This window comes from Capricornis sumatraensis, chromosome 21, assembly GCF_032405125.1.
Source record: "Capricornis sumatraensis isolate serow.1 chromosome 21, serow.2, whole genome shotgun sequence".
In the NCBI taxonomy this organism is placed as follows: domain Eukaryota; kingdom Metazoa; phylum Chordata; class Mammalia; order Artiodactyla; family Bovidae; genus Capricornis; species Capricornis sumatraensis.
Genome location: NC_091089.1, coordinates 45,640,961 through 45,661,088, shown reverse-complemented (window position 1 = coordinate 45,661,088; position 20,128 = coordinate 45,640,961). Strand labels below are relative to the sequence as shown.

The 20,128-nt window shown below is 46.9% G+C and overlaps 2 protein-coding genes across 2 annotated transcripts in view; one reads left to right on the top strand and one right to left on the bottom strand.

Annotated features, from left to right (window-relative positions):
- The window catches only part of SPIRE1 (spire type actin nucleation factor 1), a 76,492-nt gene extending 73,526 nt beyond the window's left edge, over nt 1–2,966 (top strand). Inside the window, exons 12-15 of the mRNA XM_068993696.1 lie at nt 185–255; nt 768–795; nt 892–1,028; nt 2,708–2,966. Coding sequence (XP_068849797.1) covers nt 185–255; nt 768–795; nt 892–1,028; nt 2,708–2,966 — 495 coding nt within the window. The remainder of the gene's footprint in view (nt 1–184; nt 256–767; nt 796–891; nt 1,029–2,707) is intronic.
- Nucleotides 2,967–15,474: 12,508 nt separating this feature from the next.
- PRELID3A (PRELI domain containing 3A) lies at nt 15,475–18,902 on the bottom strand. Its single transcript, XM_068993972.1, has 5 exons — nt 18,741–18,902; nt 18,077–18,166; nt 16,955–17,025; nt 16,746–16,848; nt 15,475–15,528 (listed from the first exon to the last, which is right to left on the bottom strand). Exons 1-5 carry the CDS (start codon nt 18,876–18,878, stop codon nt 15,475–15,477), a joined length of 456 nt encoding a protein of 151 aa, XP_068850073.1. The 5' UTR covers nt 18,879–18,902.
- Between the last annotated feature and the right edge of the window lie 1,226 nt (nt 18,903–20,128).

Here is a 20,128-nt window from a genome sequence, read left to right as displayed (position 1 = left end):
GAATTATAATCAAATACAGAGCCAGATTGTAACTGTCACAGAATCAAACTTGGTAAAAGGGTCTTTAAGTACTCTTCTCCCTTTGTCTACTAAGATTTTCCACATATAAATACGTGTTTAGATGTACAAATTAGGAAATTTACTGTTGGCAATTCTTTTCTCCTTTAAAATTTCTGTTTTTTAGCTTTGCTTTTGTTGCCGAACCAGAAGGTTTTCCTTCTTCACCTGGTCTTATACCTGTCAGTTCTGTAAGAGGTAAGGCTTTTTGTAATTGATGACAGTAGTCAAGGAAGCACTTCCACTGTTTCATCATTTTTCTCACAGGAACAATAGTAGAAATAATCCAGTGTTATCATGTGCCATGCTTACGAGTTACAACAGCAGTTGCTGCAACAGTGGATGGTTATTTGATATTAAGCCTGGAAAATTTTTCTCTGCATGTGTTTCTTTTATGTATTCAAGATAGTTCTAATAATAATATGTCATGTTAGAACAGAAAAAAATAGATGTGACTGTCAAGTGAACCCACAATAGATAAGAAAATCCCAGACATTAAGTTGATCCTTTCATGGGACATAGCATTAAGTTTTACAGACTGATGGTCTTTTTGGCAAGCCAGTTGTACCAGTTGGTTTCATTCTGGTATAAGAACTGGAGTTTGGGGGACCAACTGTAGACAGGTAGAGGCATGCAGCCTCTGGCTTCTCTTAACTCTCCAGTCATATCCATGGAATCACGCCAAGTAACCCTTCTGATTTTGTATACAGGCCGGTGTGCTCACAGTGTTGCAAAAAGGTAAGCCGAGCTCAGTGAAGTCACAGCTTGTGCTGATTTCAGTGACTCTGCCTCTCCAGCAGTCCTGCTCATTCTCAGTTTTATTTGGGATCATAGATGCGGCTGCCTTCCAAGCCATACTCCACCCTTCCTATCTTTTCACTGGGACCGTCTGCCTTGCAGAGAGGGGAAAGCTGTATGAGGCCAGAAAAACCCTCCACTGGCCACCATCGGCCACTTCGGGGCATTGCCAGGTGAGCAGGAGGCCTGGGTCTCCAAAGTGTCCTTTGTGAAAGAAGAAAGGACTTTCAAGGACTGTGGTGACATGGTGGGATATTGGCTTGAGGAGGGGCACATGGGTGGGTTGGTTTTAATAGTTTTGACTTATACAACTCTCCAGAAGTAGCATGTCAAGGATAATGGCTAGCTCCTTGAAAGACACAATCTCCTAGTTTAATATTTTTTCTACTTTGGAAATAATTACTTTTATGTATCCTTTAAAAGTCATCTTTAAAACTGACCTTTTCAGTGGAGTTGAAAACTTGCATGTAAGAGTCTAATCTTTCTTTCCTTTAGTTTTGAAAAAAGTATTTTTAATCCTGTGTTTATAGTGGTCTGCAATAGATGACTTACATTCCTAACATAAAGATAGAAATAAAGCTTTATGCCAAGAGCTGGCATTTTAAAAGGAAAACATGGCGTGGGTATCAGTCACTTTGTGTTCAGGTTAGCGTTGGTCTTTAAGAAAGACAGGAGGAAGGCAGACCAGCTCAGGTTCCAAGGTGGCAGGGCCCAAGGGGCAGGGTTTTACACACCAGCGGCCCCTCCATCTGTGACGGACCCTAGAATTGGTGCCAAATGCTGGATGGTGGCCATTCAGCATGTCAAGGTCTGTGGACAGTGAGGTGAGGGAGTTGGAAGCTCCTCAGACCGGTGTCTGAGGCTTCTGCCCTATGCTCAGCCCCTCTCCTGGGCTCTTGAGTTTGGGCAGCTATCCATGGGCTCAGGACAAGCGAACATGGCTGCTGTTCTTTCCTGTACTTAATTCTACGTTCCTGTTTGGTTTAATTAAAATATGAGTAGATGATTCCTAGTTATTTCCAAAAACTATCCAAAACATTTACCGTGATGTTGGTCTAGTTAACTCCAGCTCTCTGGAATCCAAATAGTCACCTGCTGCTGCTAAGTCGCTTCAGTCGTGTCAGACTCTGTGACCCCATAGGCGGCAGCCCAGCAGGCTCCCCCGTCTCTGGGATTCTCCAGGCAAGAACACTGGAGTGGGTTGCCATTTCCTTCTCCAATGCATGAAAGTGAAAAGTGAAAGGGAAGTCCGACTCTTCGTGACCCCATGGATTACAGCCTACCAGGCTCCTCCATCCATGGGATTTGCCAGGCAAGAGCACTGGAGTAGGGTGCCATCGCCAAAGACAGTTGCTGTGGTTAGGGAGGTATATTTGATAAATGTGAAAATAAGAAAGCTAGTCCAAAGATAATTTTTCAGGTTGTGTCATAAGATTAAGATAAATTTACTTCAGTTTTCTGACCTACCATCAAGAGTTAAGTAATGTTCATTAACCATGACATGGGGTCACTGAGAAAGAATTTGAAGTTTGCATAATCAGTGGGGCGTTAGCAACACGTATTTCAGTTAGCATTCATGAACCATGTGCAGTAGGTGAATACTCTGAATATCCTATTTTATAAAAATTCTATAAGGGGTACTAAGATTCTTAATAAAACATGTTTCCTGGTTTTTAAAAAATATTTTGAATGCTGTCACCAGTTATAACTTCTTTGGACGAATATGACATGGGCCAATCACCACCTATTCCATCATATTTTGGCAATAAATTTGCTTTTTCTACATGTATTTTCTTAGTATTGCAGTAGAATTCTTAAACAATAATGGATATTTTAAATGTTTTTTTTCAAGATTGTCCTCAAAATCCAAGTCTGTGGACAAATCAGATGAAGAACTCCAATTTCCCAAAGAGCTGGTGGAGGACTGGAGTGCTATGGAGGTGTGTGTGGACTGCAAAAAGTTCATTTCTGAGATCATCAGCTCAAGCCGCCACAGTCTGGTGTTGGCCAACAAGAGAGCTCGATTGAAGAGGAAGACGCAGTCCTTCTATGTGTCCTCAGCAGGCCCCTCAGAGTACTGCCCCTCAGAGAGGACCATCAGTGAGGTCTGAGCCCTGTGCCTTCCTGTGGGAGTTGCATTCCTGTGAGGACACTGAGTGGGCTGTCACTGTCTCCTCACCGTGGTTAACAGGCTTGGGTTTGCATGAGAATCAGGGTTTTGCTGTGTCGCATTGTTCCACAGACTAAATGCTGTGTTCATGTCAATTGATAACACATGACCAGTCACCAGTTGCTCATCTGTACTAAGAGGACAGTAGTTTGAAACTTGATTTTGTGTGATTATAGATTTGGAGGCCAGAAACTTTCCTTAGTTCTTTACTGTGCCTGAAATAATGTTCTAAGGCAGAAAGGTTCTCGTGTGAGGAATCAGTCTAGCACAGGCTTAGAGGCCAGCATGGTCTAAGCAGTAAGTCATATTGGCATTTCCACTGACAGTGTTCCTACCTGATGAACACAGACCCCTGGAGGCCTCACAGCACAGAACTTGCAAGGGTTTGCTGTGCGTCAAACTGGTTTTAAGTTATTGTTGCTCTGAGACACTTGGGAAGGGCTCTCCACTGCCTCCCAGGACAAAGCATCTGAGCTGTAGGCCTAGGGGGGGTGCCTGTGTCCCTGGGCAGCAAGGCAGTGTTACCTGAGCAAGTGCTAGGCTGTCCTTACCTTGAATGTATTAAAACAGTTCCTAGTAGTTCTATATTGGAGGTCTAAGAAAGTTTTTTGGCATCATGGGACAAAAAGGCAGGCTAGAAGTTTGTCCAGAAGCTCAGTACTTTGGCCTCTTAGAAGAAGGGCTGTGAGCACCCACCTTTCCAGCAGCAATTTTCATAACTTTACAGTCTCACCATCATGACTGAATTAAGCCACAATTTGGTACGTAAGGTCTCAAACTGAAATTTATTTTTATAAATGAATTTTAAAGGAAAACCATGGTCTAGTCTTTTAAAATTACTAGAAAATTACCCTGCTGATAAGCTTTTTGGATGCTTTTTGCACACATTTTCCTTGTAAGTGACTTGAGTGGGTAGGGTGGGCTTTGATGAAGCCAAGCTGGAAGCAGCACCATACACGTGTCATTTCTCAGCTGTGTGGTCCATTCCGTGGCATCTCTCTCTGTGGTTCTGGTTGGCTCAGTGGTGACCAGTCACATTCACAAGCCTGGTTAATGAGCCAGGCCGCTTTCTGACACACTCTGGGACACGTCTGCAGTCAGCACTGGAGACAGCACTGCTCACCAAAAGGCATGGCAGTCACTCCATGCCCCCTCAACAACATTTCTATAGGGAATTAACAGTAATACCTCAGAACTGCTCTGGTAGTGGTTTTTCATAGTTGAAATTTATAAGTTAGTAAATTGCTTAAAATTACTTACACTTACAAAATAAACTTTACCAATTGACTTAAGTAATTAATGCATGTTAACAATTTGTATTTGCATGTAAAAGTGGGCCACCAGAAAACCCTGATTATGGAAATATTTACTGTTTCAAAGAGGCTCATGTGAGAGCTTAAAATGTTACATTGAGTGAATCTTGTTTGTACAGTTTTCCAAGGGACAGTTTCAACTCTAGACCCCTGATGGTTTGGCCTGAGCCTCTAGACCATCCCCAGGACAGGTGCAAGGAAGACAGTGAGAGGGGTGGGGGTGGGTGTTTGTGTCCATGGGAAAAAGACCCAGGAGAGTGTGCTTTTTAAAATAAAGACTAGTTTATAGGTGTTTCTAAAATACAAAAAGCTAACCCCTCCCCCCAAACAAGAATCCCATTCACATGGCAAAATCTAGCCCATGTGGTCCTTGACTTCACTGCTCCAGGTCTGTGACACTGTTCAGCTATTGGGACATCGTGAGCGGCAGGTTTCCATGGGACAGTTTGCACAAAAAGAGTAGAAAAGGGCACACGGCACAGCCGAGATTGTAGAAATCAAATCCCCACACCCATCCTCCCGCATCCATGACGTGTGTCCGGCACCTCAACCAAACTGGATAATTCGAGAGACATCCACTGCTGGCCTGTGGGGCATGCTTTCACAGTCCTTAGCCTTGCCCCCCGCCCGCCCTTGTTCTTGGGATCCCAGATTGGTCTTTGTGCTGCTTCTGGCACTTCTGAAGTCTGACGACAGCGTCGCTGGCTGGCTGTCCTCAGGTGGAATCTGATGTGTGTCTGCGCGCCGGCCTCATTCTCACCCTCTTACTCCAGGCTGAGAACACTTTCATTTCACTTCTCACAGTTTAACTTTCTGTCAGTGTCAGGAAAGATAGCAAAGCTTGTAAATACTGTAATATATTTATTAGTATCTGGAGGGCATTCATTCAGTGGACAGTGAAAATTAACTCTCCCAACACAAGTAAAAGTTAAGTACATCAACTTAATAGTCTCACTAGATTTCAAGTCTTAAGCCTTTCAAATTAAACCAGAAAGTTGTCATGTAGGAGTTTTTAAAATGATCTTACATTTGATGAGATCCCATGATCTCATAAACTCACATCATGTGGTCAGCACCGTAAACTCATGCCATGAATTTTTTAAGACTCTTATTTTTCTAACTGTATTAATAAATGTCAGACTGGATTTTAGGTGTCACATAGGAAAGTTTTAAATTATATTGCTATTTGCTAGTGCAAAATAGCAGACAATTTTGTACGTGGAGAACTGTTGAAGGGCCATGGAGAAATGTGTACACGTTGACCTGGCTTCTTGCGTGAATAAAGTCCAGGCACTGCTGGCATTCAGCGTAACATGACGCTACCAAACATTTTCCATTAAAGTCTTTTAAAATTTATTGAGGAGAAAATAAATGACTTTCCATCATATGTTATGTGTGGAGTTCCTATTATAAAATGGTGCTATCTTTTGGTGACTAGCTGTTTGAAACCACCTAGGTTGGAAACACAAAATACATTTATGTGACATCAGCAGTTTACGATCAGCTTGAGAAATACAACCTGCAAGAACCACACTGGGAAAATAAATGAAAATAAGCTGCCACTGTAACTCTGCTGAGTCACCAAGCAGCCTGCTTCCTTTGTCACCTTGCAGGGTAGGAAACTAAAATCTACAGATAATTTGTCTCCATAGTTATACAATATTTAGAAAGACAAAGCTTTTTTTCTCCTAAATAGAATTCTTTATGGTATGTGTTCTTATGTCCCATGAAACAAAATTTCTTGTTGTAGCTCTTAAAGGCTTGAGTTTAAACCCAGAATGAATTTAGGAAGGTTCTGTCTTTATGTCAATTAACGACCATCCTTGGCCTTTTACGTGCCTTAAACCTTAGGTGATACTGAGTGTGATATTAATCCATTACTTATTTGCCAGATGTATGATTGATAAGACCTCAGCTCGTAATCCACATGCTCACTGACTTGAGTCCAGGGCACAGCCCTTGCCTTGCTGCTCCTAGGTTCTGGAGACATCGGGACCAGGAAGGGAAGCTCTGGGCCTCCCTTATTCAACTACGCCTTTCTTTCTCCTTTCCAGCCCCTGGTGAGGAGAAGCTGTAGAGTTGCAAATCATTAGTCTAGAACTCCATAGGAGAACTGTTGTGAGTAAGGGCTGGATTACACACTGATGTGTCAGGACTCCAGTTCTGCTCTCTGCAGAGTGTGGATACATACATACACACAGCCATCAGAATGCACCTCTTCCCCTCATGTTGACCTCTGGCCCACATCTAGAAACGTCTCCTTTGGCTCATCCAAAAAAAAAAAAATTAAGAGCTAAGAACCTACTTAATATAAAACTCTGCTTACACTAGTTAAATGCTCAGGTGCAGTTACTTGGCAGATTGAATTCACAGTGCTATCCCACTAAAATGTGCATGGTGTGTATACTGATGTATTTTAGAATAGATGTCACTATGTGGAACATTCTCCAGCTGTTTTTGCTGTGGGGTTTTGATGCCAGTGGCACAACCTGAGCCTCTTAACATGTGCACTATTCACTGACAGGACACAGTACTCATGAAGCAGGCTCCTGAAAGCTGGGGCATTAAGGAGGTCAACTGTGTCCCTGAGGCTTAGAAGCTGAGGGATCACCTGGATGTTCCATTCACCTGGGGGTCCGACACTGGTTCCTGTTCTGGGATGCTCTCAGAGTAGCTCTGGCGCATCTATAAACTGAAGAAAGGAGGGAACTTCCTCCCCTAGGGAGCAGTCGGCACAGAGGGGCAGCGTCACTGGAAGGCGCCCTTCTGCATGTTCTTGGCTTTGGGGTCCTGTCATTGCAGGATCTGTCAGTCAGTCCCTGGCCTACCTCCCCTGTTCCTTCCCCTGCGGTGACACAGCAGAAAAGATCACATCCAAACTTTGCTGGGAGTGCAGTGTTTGGGAGAGTGGGAATGCCAGAGAGGATTTCTGGAAAGCTTACCTGAATATCAAATTCCTCAGCCAATGTGGTGTAGAAGCTATGGGCAATCACAGAGAAGGAAGGAGAAGCAGCACGATTCTGCAAAGGTGGACAGACCTCCTTAACTGTAGCTCCTACAGCAGAGCCGAAGCTGAACGTGAAACAGAAAACAGGGTAGCTTCTTGTTTAAAGGGAAGAAACTTTGTGATCTTAGACACCTCAAAAGCAGAAGATGCCTGAGAAGATTTCAGCTGTCCATAAGAAAGGGAAGATGATTTGGGTCACCCTGTCACAAGGTCATCTCAGGAGTCAGACCCATAGACTGTGAACTTGAACTGAGCACCGTGAACTTAATGGCTCGACATCCCCACTTCTGTGTGGCTCCCTGCAGCAGCCTAAGGCATTCCTCGCAGTGCATCTGGTGGTGGACACAGCTTCATGGTAGAAACGGGCTCACTCTGCTCCACAATAGTAGCGACTGGCAGAGCTCTGTAGGACCTAAGGGCTTCCACCTTGATAATTGAGGGGGGAAAAACAACCATAAATTAGTGAAGCAGAGCCTGGTCTCAGGTATGCGAACTGGCTCTGACTCAGCTGCTCCAGCTTAGCAGTGGAACAACCCTCAGTCCTCACACGTTGGGAAAGCCGTGCAGTGCTTCCTGACTTCAGCAGTGAGGCTGTTGGATGAGGTGGTCTCCGGGTCACTTAAATCAGGAGAAACATGACGTGGGGTCAGAGTATCCATGCTGCAGACACTGAGCAGTGAGTCACTGAGAGCCCGAGTCATGGAACAGAAAGTGGGAGGAATCTGCAATTCACACTCACCCTTTCACTGAAGCCAAGTGTCATTAAACAGTACTTCTCTGTATTGACAAACCTGATTATGGCAAAGAGAGGTTCAGTTCTACTATTTGCTATAAAAAAATCTGAGTCCATCTCCCCAAATTTAAAAAGAGATGCATTGACACACATTAATAACAAGCAAAAAACCACCCCCTTTTCACCTGCTGTTTTGTGCCGGCACCATCCAATTACTGTTCATCTCCCAACCTGCTGGATGCAAAGGCATGGTCTGTTTTGGTAGGTCTCATCCTGCAATATGACATGTGCCCCGCTGTGTGATGTGTCCCACTGCAGACATGAAGGGAAGCGAGTGGCTGGGTAGGGTGGAGAGTGGGTACATGTAACACACAATTTAATTGCATTAAATGGAAACAAATGTACAGACAAATCTTGCTGTTCAGCTTAATAAACAAAAACGGTTACCACAGCCATAGCGGAGGTGGGGGTCCCCAGTCTACACACCTCCCATTGTGGTAAGGGATCCCCAGCCCAGAAGCTTATTTCTTTGGCCCTCTCAGCCCTGATTAAAAATATCCAGAGCCAGGCAGATGCTCTTTCCCTGCGAAACTCCATCAGTGAGCAGGTGCAGTAGTGGATTGGAGCCCTAGTATCATTCACGCCACTGTTCACCTCCTGCTTCTGCCTCACACGGCTGCACAGAATGGGCCCCCTCCCCTGGCACAGCTGCTTCCGGTAGCTTCTGGACTCCCATGACTGCAGTACTTGCTGCTGCTCTTCCTCTTTGCTCCATCGCACGTAGCATCTACTACACTTCCACGAAGACACGGATCTTTGTCAGATTTCTTCACTGCTACATCCCTAGATTTGGAAAACTATCTTGCATGCAACAGGTGCTCAATAAGTGTTTCTGGAGTGAATGGATGAATGAGCAGGTTCAATATGGAAATAAGAATAAGTCAACAATACAAAGACAGAACCATTAACATGTCTTCCAAACAACTGACATAGTGTGTAGTCGGTGCACTTTACCACGTAAGTGCCATGCACAGCCATATGCTTCCTTTAAGGTAGGAGTAAAACCCAAAGTCAGAAGTCACTGCGCCCCAAAGGTGGCTGATTAGAATTGGGAGGCCTGAGGCAGCAGCTTCTGCACCTGCTGGTTCCCTGGAGCCCGCAGAAACCCCACTCTTGTAAATGCCACTCACCACATGCTCCTCTCCAGGCTCCCGTCCACTTGAGAGCCCTGGTGGAGCCACCAAGCACAGCACAGCCTCCAGACCCGCTTTTTCCATTAACACATCGGTGGGCAGATATCAGAGACCCTGGAGACCTATAATTGAACTGCTGTGTGAACGCAAATCATGTGTTCATCAGCACTGAGCTCATACTCAGGACCTTTTTACTAATGCCCCTTTCAAAGGATGATAGTTAACCCTTACTAATCATAACATTTTGATTAAAATGTATGTGCCAACTGGGCTGAAATAAAACATCCCAAATGACTTCAAATTTGTCATATTAAAACAGTTTGGCCAAGAAAAGAAAAGAAAGGAAGATATGAAAATAACCTTTATGTTAGATAATGCATTTTTAAATATTTTGCTGGGTTTTAGTAGCCAAGGCCAAGAAAAGAAAAGAAGGGAAGATATGAAAATAACCTTTATGTTAGATAATACATTTTTAAATATTTTGCTGGGTTTTAGTAGCCAACACTAGCTCCCAGTAGTTGAGCATGTTACTGATTTCACTTGCCCGATGCACAGCAAAACCACCCTGCCAACTCCAGGCTGTGAAGGAAAGTGCAGCATTTACTGCAGGATACCAGCACAGAGTTAGCACACAGAATGGGCAGCTTGTGACCAAACAGCCAAACTCCCTGACAGCTTTCAGGTAAGCGTTTTTATTTTTATAATACATATTTTTAAATATTTATTTATTTGACTGTGCCAGGTCTTAGTTGTGGGATGAAGGATCTTCAGTTGCAGCATGTGGGATCTAGCTTCCTGACCAGGGACTGAACCCAGGCCCCTTGCGTTGGGAATATGGAGTCTTAGCCACTGGACCACCAGGGAAGCCCCCAGGGAAACGTTTTTAAAGGCAAGGTGAGGGAGAGGGTCAGGGGTGCCTGATCACTTGTGGACATTTGTCCTGACTGGTGGGTGGTGCAGTAACGGGGTGGTATTTCTAGAATCTCCATCATCAACCATCTGGTTCCAGCTACTCGAGGGGTCTGCCTGCTGACTGTCAGCATGCAGCTAACTTCTCCACTTCATGGGGGTTACTCTCAGTAAACCATCTCAGGACAGGGCTCAAAATATTACCTATAGCCCTTGGGGAGGAACTAAAGGTCCCTGACTTTGTTTAATGGCTAAACTATCATTGCTTTGACCTGCTTGACTGTTGCACTTGCTTCTCCATTTTTGCACTTCTCTGATTAAATGTGCTCTTTGGAAATTGGGCAAGGGCTAAGAGGCTAACATTTTTCTACCAACGATAGGTGGGGAACACAGGATGGTGGGGTCTGTCACCAGGAAGGCCCCACAAGGTCCTGCTTGGTTTCAAGCACTTTTCCACACCAGGTGCTGTGTAAAGCACTCTCAGCCACAATCCTGATACTCAGCTCTGAAGCAGGTGCTGTGCATGCACTTGTTGTCTATCTGAAAGATGGGAATATAGCCAGGTAGATATTTGCCCAAGGTCAAACCTCTAGCCCAGCATCACATGTGAGGTCCAGCCCTGTGCTCATAACCCTGCTTTCTCTCCACCTGCCTTCCCCACTGAGGGCTATGATTCTGAACCCAGTCCTCAAGTTACCACATACTCAGTGAGCACCCAGGGCTGTGCATGAAAGAAAACATCTCATCTCTGCTTCTGATCAGAAAAACATGTGAATAATTTAGAAAAAATGGCCCAAAGCGATATAAACCTCTAGGAGTTTATAGTAAGTTGCGAGCTGGTGTCAGTCAAGAACACTCCTGGAAACGGATTTCATGAAGAGAGGGGGCCCAACATCCCCCAAAGTGTGGTCTGATGATACCTGGGTCAGAATCATCTGGGCCTGTGCTTAGGCCTTGGTTTTGATTCCTTCCAAAAGGTAATGAGAGTAGTCACTGAGGAAACTGACACAACATATTAAACACCACATACAACAAACCTATAGCTAACATCATTCTCAAGGGTGAAAAGCTAAGAGCATTCCCTCTAGGATCAGGAATAAGACAAAGATATCCACTGTTGTTGACTTTCATTCAACATAGTGTTGGAAGTCCTAACCATGGCAATCAGAGAAGAAAAATAAAAAGAATCCAAATTGGAAAAGAAGTAAAACTGTTACTGTTGGCAGATGACATCATACTACACAAAGAAAATACTAAAGATGCTACCAGAAAACTGCTAGAGCTTACTGATGACTTCAGTAAAGTTGCGGTATACAAAATTAACATACAGAAATCTCTTGTATTCCTGTGCAATAACAGCAAAAGATCAGAAAGAGAAATTAAGGAAACAATCCCATCTACCATCTCATCAAGATAAATAGGAATAAACATATCTGAGGGGACAACAGACCTGTACTCTGAAAATTATAAAATGCTAATAAAAGAAATCAGAGATACAAACAAATGGAAAGATATATACCATGTTCTTGATTGGAAAAATCAATACTGTCAAAATTACTGTATTACCCAATGCAATCCCTACCAAATTACCAATGGCAGACTTCCCTGGTGGTCCCATGGTTAAGACTCCACTCTTCCAAAGCTGTAGTTACAAGGGATTAATCTACAAAATACACAAACAGCTCATGCAGCTCCGTATCAAACAGAACAACCCAATCAAAAAATGGACATAAGATCTAAACAGACGTTTCTGCAAAAAAGGGATACGGATGGCCAAAAAACCCATAGAACACCAACATCACTATCAGAGAAATCGAAATCAAAACTATAATGAGGTATCATTTCACAGTGGTCAAAATAGCCACAATTTTCTTCCAGAGTCTTCTTTCACATACACAGGGATTTATTTTAAGGAATTGGCTGCCCTAATTTTGAAAGCTGCCAAGTCCAAAATCTGCAGGGTGAGTTAATTAAGATTCATTCAGCACCCTACTGGTTAGTTTAGGTATCTTGACTAAAACCTAGAGTTCTACAAAAGTTGATTCTGTTTGGGTTTTTTTTTTTTTTTTGGCCAGCTTATTGTTTGTTTCAATGCGGGGACTGAATCTCAGGGCACCCACCTCTGCCATTTTCCATGATATCGCTATTTTTGAAATTTTTTAACCTTAAATTTTGAAATTAATGTAGACTTACTGGAAGCTGCATACCCTTCACCCACTTTTTCAGTAATGTGTGACATAATTGTAGCACAGCACCACAGGCAGGAATTTAACATGCACAGTGCAGCACAGAGTGCTTTTAAAAGATCACTTCAACAAGGCTTGGCTATATGAAATTTCACATTAGGAACAAAGAGACCCTAAAAGCTTCCAGAGACAAAAAAAAAAAAAAAAAGCCATATACAAAGGCTCAGGAAGTGAAGTGGAAAACAATGGAGCAGTGCCTTCAAAATTCTGAGAACAAGTATTTTTACCTACATTTATATGTCCAACCAACCTTTGAGTGAAGAGTGGGAAGAGAAGGGACATTTTCAGATGTGTCAAGTCCTGGAAGCTACTGTGGCATGTCCTTCCCCATTTTATGGTGAAAGAGAAGGCAGGGAGGCCAGGAGACAGGGCTCCAGGAAGGGAGAAAGGCCAACAGCCATTCGGCTGCTGGTCAGAGAGTAAGACGGGCCTCCAGGAAGGACAGCACCAGGGGAGTGAGAAAGGCGCGTGCAACCTATGGGGTTTGAGCTGCAGGAGAGGACACTGTGAGGTGCTGCGAGAGCAGGTGAAGAATGTGGGGGCATTCAGCCAGGGACTTTGAAAAAATAAACAGATGAAAAGGAAAAGACAATTATTACCTCCAAGGGGAGAAAAGCTACATAAAGACAACATAGAGACTCCCTTGGCGGCCCAAAGCAGGGGCTCAGGTTCCATCTCTGGTCAGGGAACTAGATCCATATACCACAACTAAAGATCCCTCATGCTACAACTAAGACCAGACCCAGTCAAATAAATGTTTTTCTTTTAAAAGAAAATGTAATTAACGTATAGCTTTTCACTTAGTAATAAATAGTAGTTATGTATGTTTTAATTATAGAAACAATGTGATTTTAACCATAAGTTACAACACAGCTATACTGGAGATGGGAAGATGTGAGAGAGAAAATAACCATCTATCATAGCAGGAAGTCAACAGATTTCATCTAAAATTGTTGAATCAAGAAATAGCAGAGTATGCTCATGTATTTTAGGAATCTAACAGTAAATGCCAAAACTGCCAAGAGAGTCTACAGAAGGGTAGAAGCCTCCTCTGTGGAAAGGGTAAGAGGGATTGTTTTTGTCATAAATCTTTTAACTATTTTACCTTTAAAGCTATGTGCATAAAAGTCTCAAAAATAAAAATGAATTTTAATTTTGAATTGGAAATATTAATATCAAAGGAAAAGCAGTATCTAAAAAAATGTGGTAGAATACAGTTCCAACCCTCCTTTATGGAGAGCTTCTCTAGAATTATCATTTAAAACACACACAAATTTTATTTTTGAAGATTGAGAAAATTAAAACTCCCAGTTGGAGATACCTTGATGTCAGCAAAACAGCTGAGAGCTTGGAACCACCAGCCCAGGCTGCAGTCCAGGCAAGGGTCCCAGACGGTGTGCAGTCTCATCACAGCCACAGGACAGAGCAAATGGCCCTCCTGGCCAATCCTAACTATGCCTGTGTCACTATCAGGGTGGATGCCTGACTCTAGCATGTGCAGATCTGTGAAGAAGTAAGACAGGGACACACGTCAGCTATGTCTGAGGTAACAGCTGGTGGTCAGATGTGTGAAGAGACAGGCAGTGAGCCTGTGGATCAAGGGCAAGGGAGGGGAATGGGGCATCCTCTGCAAAGAGAAAGCTCTTTAGCGAGACCCCAAGAGTCGGCAGGAGAGCTGGCACTGAGGGGAGGACAGATGAGACTGAGGGAAGGACAAAGGAGGCCCCCACAGCTGTCTGAGCAAACCAGGCTCAGGCGCAGCAGAGCAGGCACGTAGGCTCAACGTGCAGCGGACAGCATGGCAGCCTGCCCTGCTCCCAGCAAGTCTGCCCCATGAGCAGTGCCACTGGCCAGGCCTCCTGTCCTGTGAGGTCACGGCTGACCAGCCTGACGATGGCTGTGACCTGGGAGCTCCCGCCTCTCCCAGTCCAGCCAGGACCATGCTCTGGACTCGCTTCTTCTCTTCTCTTTCTTTTTTTGGTGAGGCATCATTAAAGATTGAGGCAGTTGAGCTCTAGTTTGTGAGGCAAGAGAATGTGATAGGGTCCACAATTCAAAGCAACAGCATCAGACACACACCAAACACATGCACACACAAGTAGGATGCTCAGCAGTCAAGCAGGCTCTCTGCTTGTGATCACTTAGTGGTGCATTCAAGGAAGAAGGTCATGACCTTGGGTTCAAGGTGAAGTTTCTGGCAAACCTATGCATCAGTGCCTTAGGCAAAAAGCAGGAAGCTATTTAAAGGAGCCCAAGCCACAGGGCTCATGTCTGCTGACTGAAGCGCCAAGTGTGCATATGTGCTGCAGACAGACCAACTGAGGGTGGGAAGTGGGGCCAGAGCTTGAAAAGCCGCGAGTAGGAGGAGTTCCAGGGCAGGAGAGTAAGGATTCTCTCAGCAGAGGGAGCAGTGAACTCTGACCTTATGAAGCAGAGATGACTGCTGACCATGCCAGCATCAAATCTGCCCTGACACCCCAGACGCTCAGGGGAGAAAAACAGGAGTATTTGAGAAGCTCAAAGAGATGCTGGGAAACTACTTTGAGCACTAAAAATGAAGGGCCAGTGATGGCACACGGCTGGCAGCAGCAGGAAGGGCGCCCTACTGGCCACAGTGCTGACATCTGGGCCAGAGGCATCCGCACAACATCATGGGCAGGCACTCCAGTCTTACTCCCAATAAAATCCCCTTCAGATCAGCCCTCCACACTGGACCTGCTGGTGAGACCCTCCTGCTAAGGACACAGAAGTCCCACAACACACGACTGCGTGCTGAGAACCGCTTTCAGGAAAAGCCAAACTGCCCTTGGAGACGAGATGACAAACCTGAATACAAATCTCGCCACAAAACGAGCTGGTGGGCCAGGAGGAGGATGAAACCAGTTCGGTCTTTCTCTACAGGGCGGGGCCCACACAGAGCTGCATCCCGCAGACCCCTCCCAGCACGCGGGCGGCACACACCACTGGGAGCCCAGTGGGCACCACATCCTCCTGGTTCAGGAATCCTGTAGTTACCGCCGCTAAGCACGGGGGGCGCTGCAGGCCTCGTTAGCTCAGTGCGCGTTCCGCATTTTCAATTATCCACTCAATAGCGGCCCAGCCCTGGAGCAACACAGAGAGAAGCCAGTGCGCTGTCAGAGGTCGTCCTGCTGTCTCACCGAGCAGCAGACAGCGAGCTACTCAGGTCAGGTGAACGCAAAGGAGACACCAGGCCCAGAAACAAGGCAGGCGGCACACAGAATTCCAGCCCCAGCCAGAGCTCCATGGAGCCGCACCCCATCCCTGCTGTCACCTCCTGAGGCCCCTCAGACCTCTCCGTGAGTGGCCCCTAACCTCCGCTCCTGAACCTCGGGTGTGGGGTAACCCACCTCTCCATCTCCGTCTCCCTCACCAGCAGGTAGCTAGCCGCCCCAGGGCGCCCCTGACCTGGCCTTGGGTGCTGTGGGATGATAACGACAGCTGGAGAAGCCATGATTCTCCACAGGCCTCCAGCACAGCAGCCCCTAAACACAGAAAATGAGAGGCCTGGATTTAGCCTCACTGAGTTTTCCCTGACTTTTCTCATAAAGAGCTAAGGGACTCTGTCCTTGCTGAGAGTTGCCTTCCTCGTAGAAATGTTCTTTTCGGCAAACGCTCAGGCCTGCCCTAAGCTAGACCATGGACACACAAAATGAGTCATGCCAGCTCTGTCCTCCGGGCTTGAAGTGTGATGAGTGCTGCTCTGGGTCGGAAGTGGAGGACACTACCCTGAGCTAAGCTACTCTCAACCTTCCTCAAATCTGGATTTTTCTAGAAACACGGCAGACAGGTCCTGTATTGTGACTGGACAAATACGCCTAAATGCAAGCATAAACGGCTCTCAGCCAAGCCCTGACCTGAATGCACTAGGAAGGGAAGGCTTAGGTGCCATGCCATTGGTCGCAGACAGAAACCAAAGGGGAAGGGAGAGCGGGGGATGGCAGAGAGGGGACTCCATGCCCAGGCAAAGAGTTGGGCCCTGGCACCCACACAGCCTGGGACCCATCCCTCCCAAGGTCCCTCCACAAGGCTTACTCCCAAATCCTGCCAGAGGTACTCAAAATGCCAGTTAAATACAAAACTGCTAAAAATGTTGAGTGTCCTGCATGCCCACGCCCACACTTGTCCTGGATGTGTGGGTCTGTCTTGTTTAAGAGCCCTGGTAGCTCAGCTGCTGCTGCAAGTGGTGGCTTGCCTCGCTAGCCTCTGTTCCCCACAGGCCTGGGGCCCTCCCCACTGCATACACTCAGTAGGATGCCCACTCCTTTGGCCACCAGCCCCCCAACAGTGAGAGGTGGTACCTTCTTTGCATTGGACGATATCGTGTTGGCCATTAAACTCTCCAGATAGCTGCCGAGGCTGACTCCCTTCACGGTGATGACAGCTTCCTGGGTGAGCACGGTCCTGCAGGAGAGCGCGCTGGAGGTGAGGCTGAGCAGTCTGGAGAGGGAGCCCCCGCCCTGCCCCCCCCTGCCCCACCCTGCCCTGCCCCAGAGTTCAGTCCACTTACTTTCCTGGGTCCTCCGGGTGGGGTGTGTACACCAGCCTCTCACTCACTGACACCAAGTTTGTGAGTGTGATCTTAAAAAAGGACACAATGGCTGTAGGTTCTTCTCTTGCATTTCTTCCCAGACTGCCCACACTCTCACAACTCCACACCTGCACTTACCGGAGCCAGAGCAGAAGGAACGCCGAGGCCCGCGCATCCTGGCCGCTGTTCTGGAGACACCACCCTCCCTCCACACCCCACCCAAACCTGAGCCTGGCTCATGAGCAGTCACCACTGTATTTGCAATGTTTTTATGCAAGATGCTGTGTTTAATAAACCTTATTTTCTTTCCTTGATCCTCAACCACACTGTGTAGTCTGCTCTTTGTTTTTCAGATGAGGAGCATGAGACGCAGAAAGGCTGATCACTAACTCTCGTAGCCACACAGCAACTTGGTGATCACCTGTCCTCCCCAAAGCCTTTCCTTCGACCTTCCTTCTCCCCTTCCTCCGGAGCCAGAACTAGTCCCCTCTACTGACAACTCAGCTTTCTGCAAAGAGGAAGTGGAATTTTCTAAGTAGAGAGAGAACAATATATAAACCGTCAGGAATGGCCAATGTACAAATACCCGCCCAGCTCACTCTGCCTTTGTGGAAGGGCTGCCTGGCCTGAGGGAAGGGGCCGTTGACTAAGGTCCAGGGGGTCAACTGGGAGTTTGCACCTGCAGTGACCCCACCCACAGAATAAGGGGCTGGCATAACCATGCTCCAGCCCACCCAATTCCCCCAACACTCCCTCTGAAATTGCATCAGGCCAGTATCAATGGTTCCTGATTGTGAGACAGGAGAGAGGAAGGCAGGAGGAAGTGGCTGTTTCAGTGGCTGCTAAGAGACACATATGCTGCTGCGGGCAAGGCAGCAGCTGAGAGGGGCGGGGGGCAATAGGGAGGCAGGAGTCTGTCCCCTGGTTACAAAGGTGTGTTCACATCATTATGTGTGTTCTTCAGTATGTTTTTACACTGGAATAAAAAGACAAGATACTGCTAAAGCAAATTCAGCCTTTCTATTTAAAGATCACAGACCAAAGGTGGGCTGGAAACACAATTAAATGAAGACATTATGCACCATTATGGCTATTGCTCACATTGGTGGAGCAGAGCTCCATTTTCTTTTCTACTGGATCCACGATAGAATGTTCTCTGATGTATGTCAAAGTCCTACTGGTCCCCAAAATCTGAAAAACAAACCAGCATGGTGACATTGTCATACCCTCAAACACTGCATGTCACTTCAGATCAGCTACTAACTTCTTCAATCAAGCTGCAGCAGCACCTCCAGCAACTGTTGTCCAGCAGATGAGACAGACGGACACATAAATCAGGGATGGAGGGACCGGCACTGAGATGGAGGCGAAAGTGGGGCAGGACCTGGGGCACTGAAGCCAAGGTCTGGCTGATAACTCAGCTGAGGACCAAGCCCCCTGCCCCACCCCACTGACCACCGCTGTGCAGAGCCAGCTCTGGGGCTCAGGCCACACCTGGCAGGGTGATGGAGCTGCAATGGGGCATTCAGAGGTGGGAAGGGGGGCTGTGGGGGGTTAGGTTTCCTGTGGGGGGGGTTCTCTGCCACAGGTGGGTCAGTGGACATGCTGAACACTCAAGTGAACAATTAATTCACAGAGAACAAACTATCTCTCAGGCTTCCCAGAAAGCCCAAATGGGAAGGTTGACACTCCCTACGTATGGGTGCCAGCCAGGCTGGCAGGTATAGACAGGCTGTTGGTGTAGCTGGGCTCCCAAGGGGCTCACCGCTCTCACGAGGCTGGGCAGCCCCCACTCGGTGCTGAGGAGGCGGTGGCTGTGAAGCCGGCCCCGGCCATCCACACTGCGCTCCAGCACGTCGACACCCACAACACAGGGGTTCATGGGATTCGGGTACTTCCTCATGGCTGCCTTGATGACTGTGTCCCACGGGTGGCTGGAGGAGACACAACCACCAGCATTGAGTGGCAGTGTGTTCAAAGTCAGATCAACCTGATCCTCGAGCTTGTTCCAGATCCTGGATCCCTGATCCTCCCAGCAACCAGGGTGTAGGCAGGGGTGCAGAGCAGGCTCAGGCTGGGCCAGTCCTGCTTAGCTGAGGATCCCTCCTTTGCCAGTCCCCCATAGCCTAAGGAGGCAGGACACTTTGGTATGGGGCTTCTGGACAGTGACACAATGTTCCCATCCCCTACCTGTCACTGCCACTTACCTCAACACACACACACTAACTATGCTGCTCCACAGGCTGCAAGCAAGGCCAGGGCCCATTTCTGCCTCTGCCCACACAGCCGCAGTGACTTCAGGGGCCCTTTGCTGACCACCCACCTGCCTCCGCACTGCAGCCTCATGCCACAAGCCAGGACGGCACACCTGCCTAGCTATGAGGTCCAGAGCAACTGCTTTGCTCCAACTTCTAAGCAGTATGTGACCTGAAATGGCTACGTATTTTTTTCTGATTATTAACATGGCTGAATTTTGAAAAATAATGAAAAAGATGAGGAAAACAAAAATCCACAATTCCACTATCTGGAGACAAATCTGTGTGTTCCCATGCCACCCCCAAGGCTTATCCTGCAGACGCCACCCCTCCCTCTGGTCCTGAGCCCTGGAGAGGGATGGACACCAGTGTCTCTGTTGGTTTCCTGCCATCAGAGCCTGCACAGCTGCCCCTGCTCCCAGGGCTCCAGGCCCGCTGAGGCCGAGTGCCATAGGGCCACAAAGGGCACAGAGTCAGGTCCTCAGGGAGGACATTCCCCAGGCCTTGCTGTCCTGACCATTCCTCCAGGAGGTACCCAGCAAGCATCTGGCCCCAGAGGCAGGTGTCTCCAGCCACCAAGGCAGGGGTCTCCGCAACATGTCCTTCCCCAGATGACAGTCCAGACTCAAGACCTGGAGACATGCATCCACACACAGACATGAACACACTTGGAAATTAAACTAGGGTCATGCTCCATGCATGCACAAATCACCTGCTTTTTATATGGAACAGATGATGAGCACTTTCCTGTATCACAAGGCTATTTTCAGAAATAGACGACTGTAACTAGCTGCACAAAAGGTCACCCTGTGGTATAGCCAGTCCCCTCTGGCAGATTATTTTGATTGCATCCAACCTTTACTGTAAAATGAAGGCAGTAGTGAACGTGTGCACACCA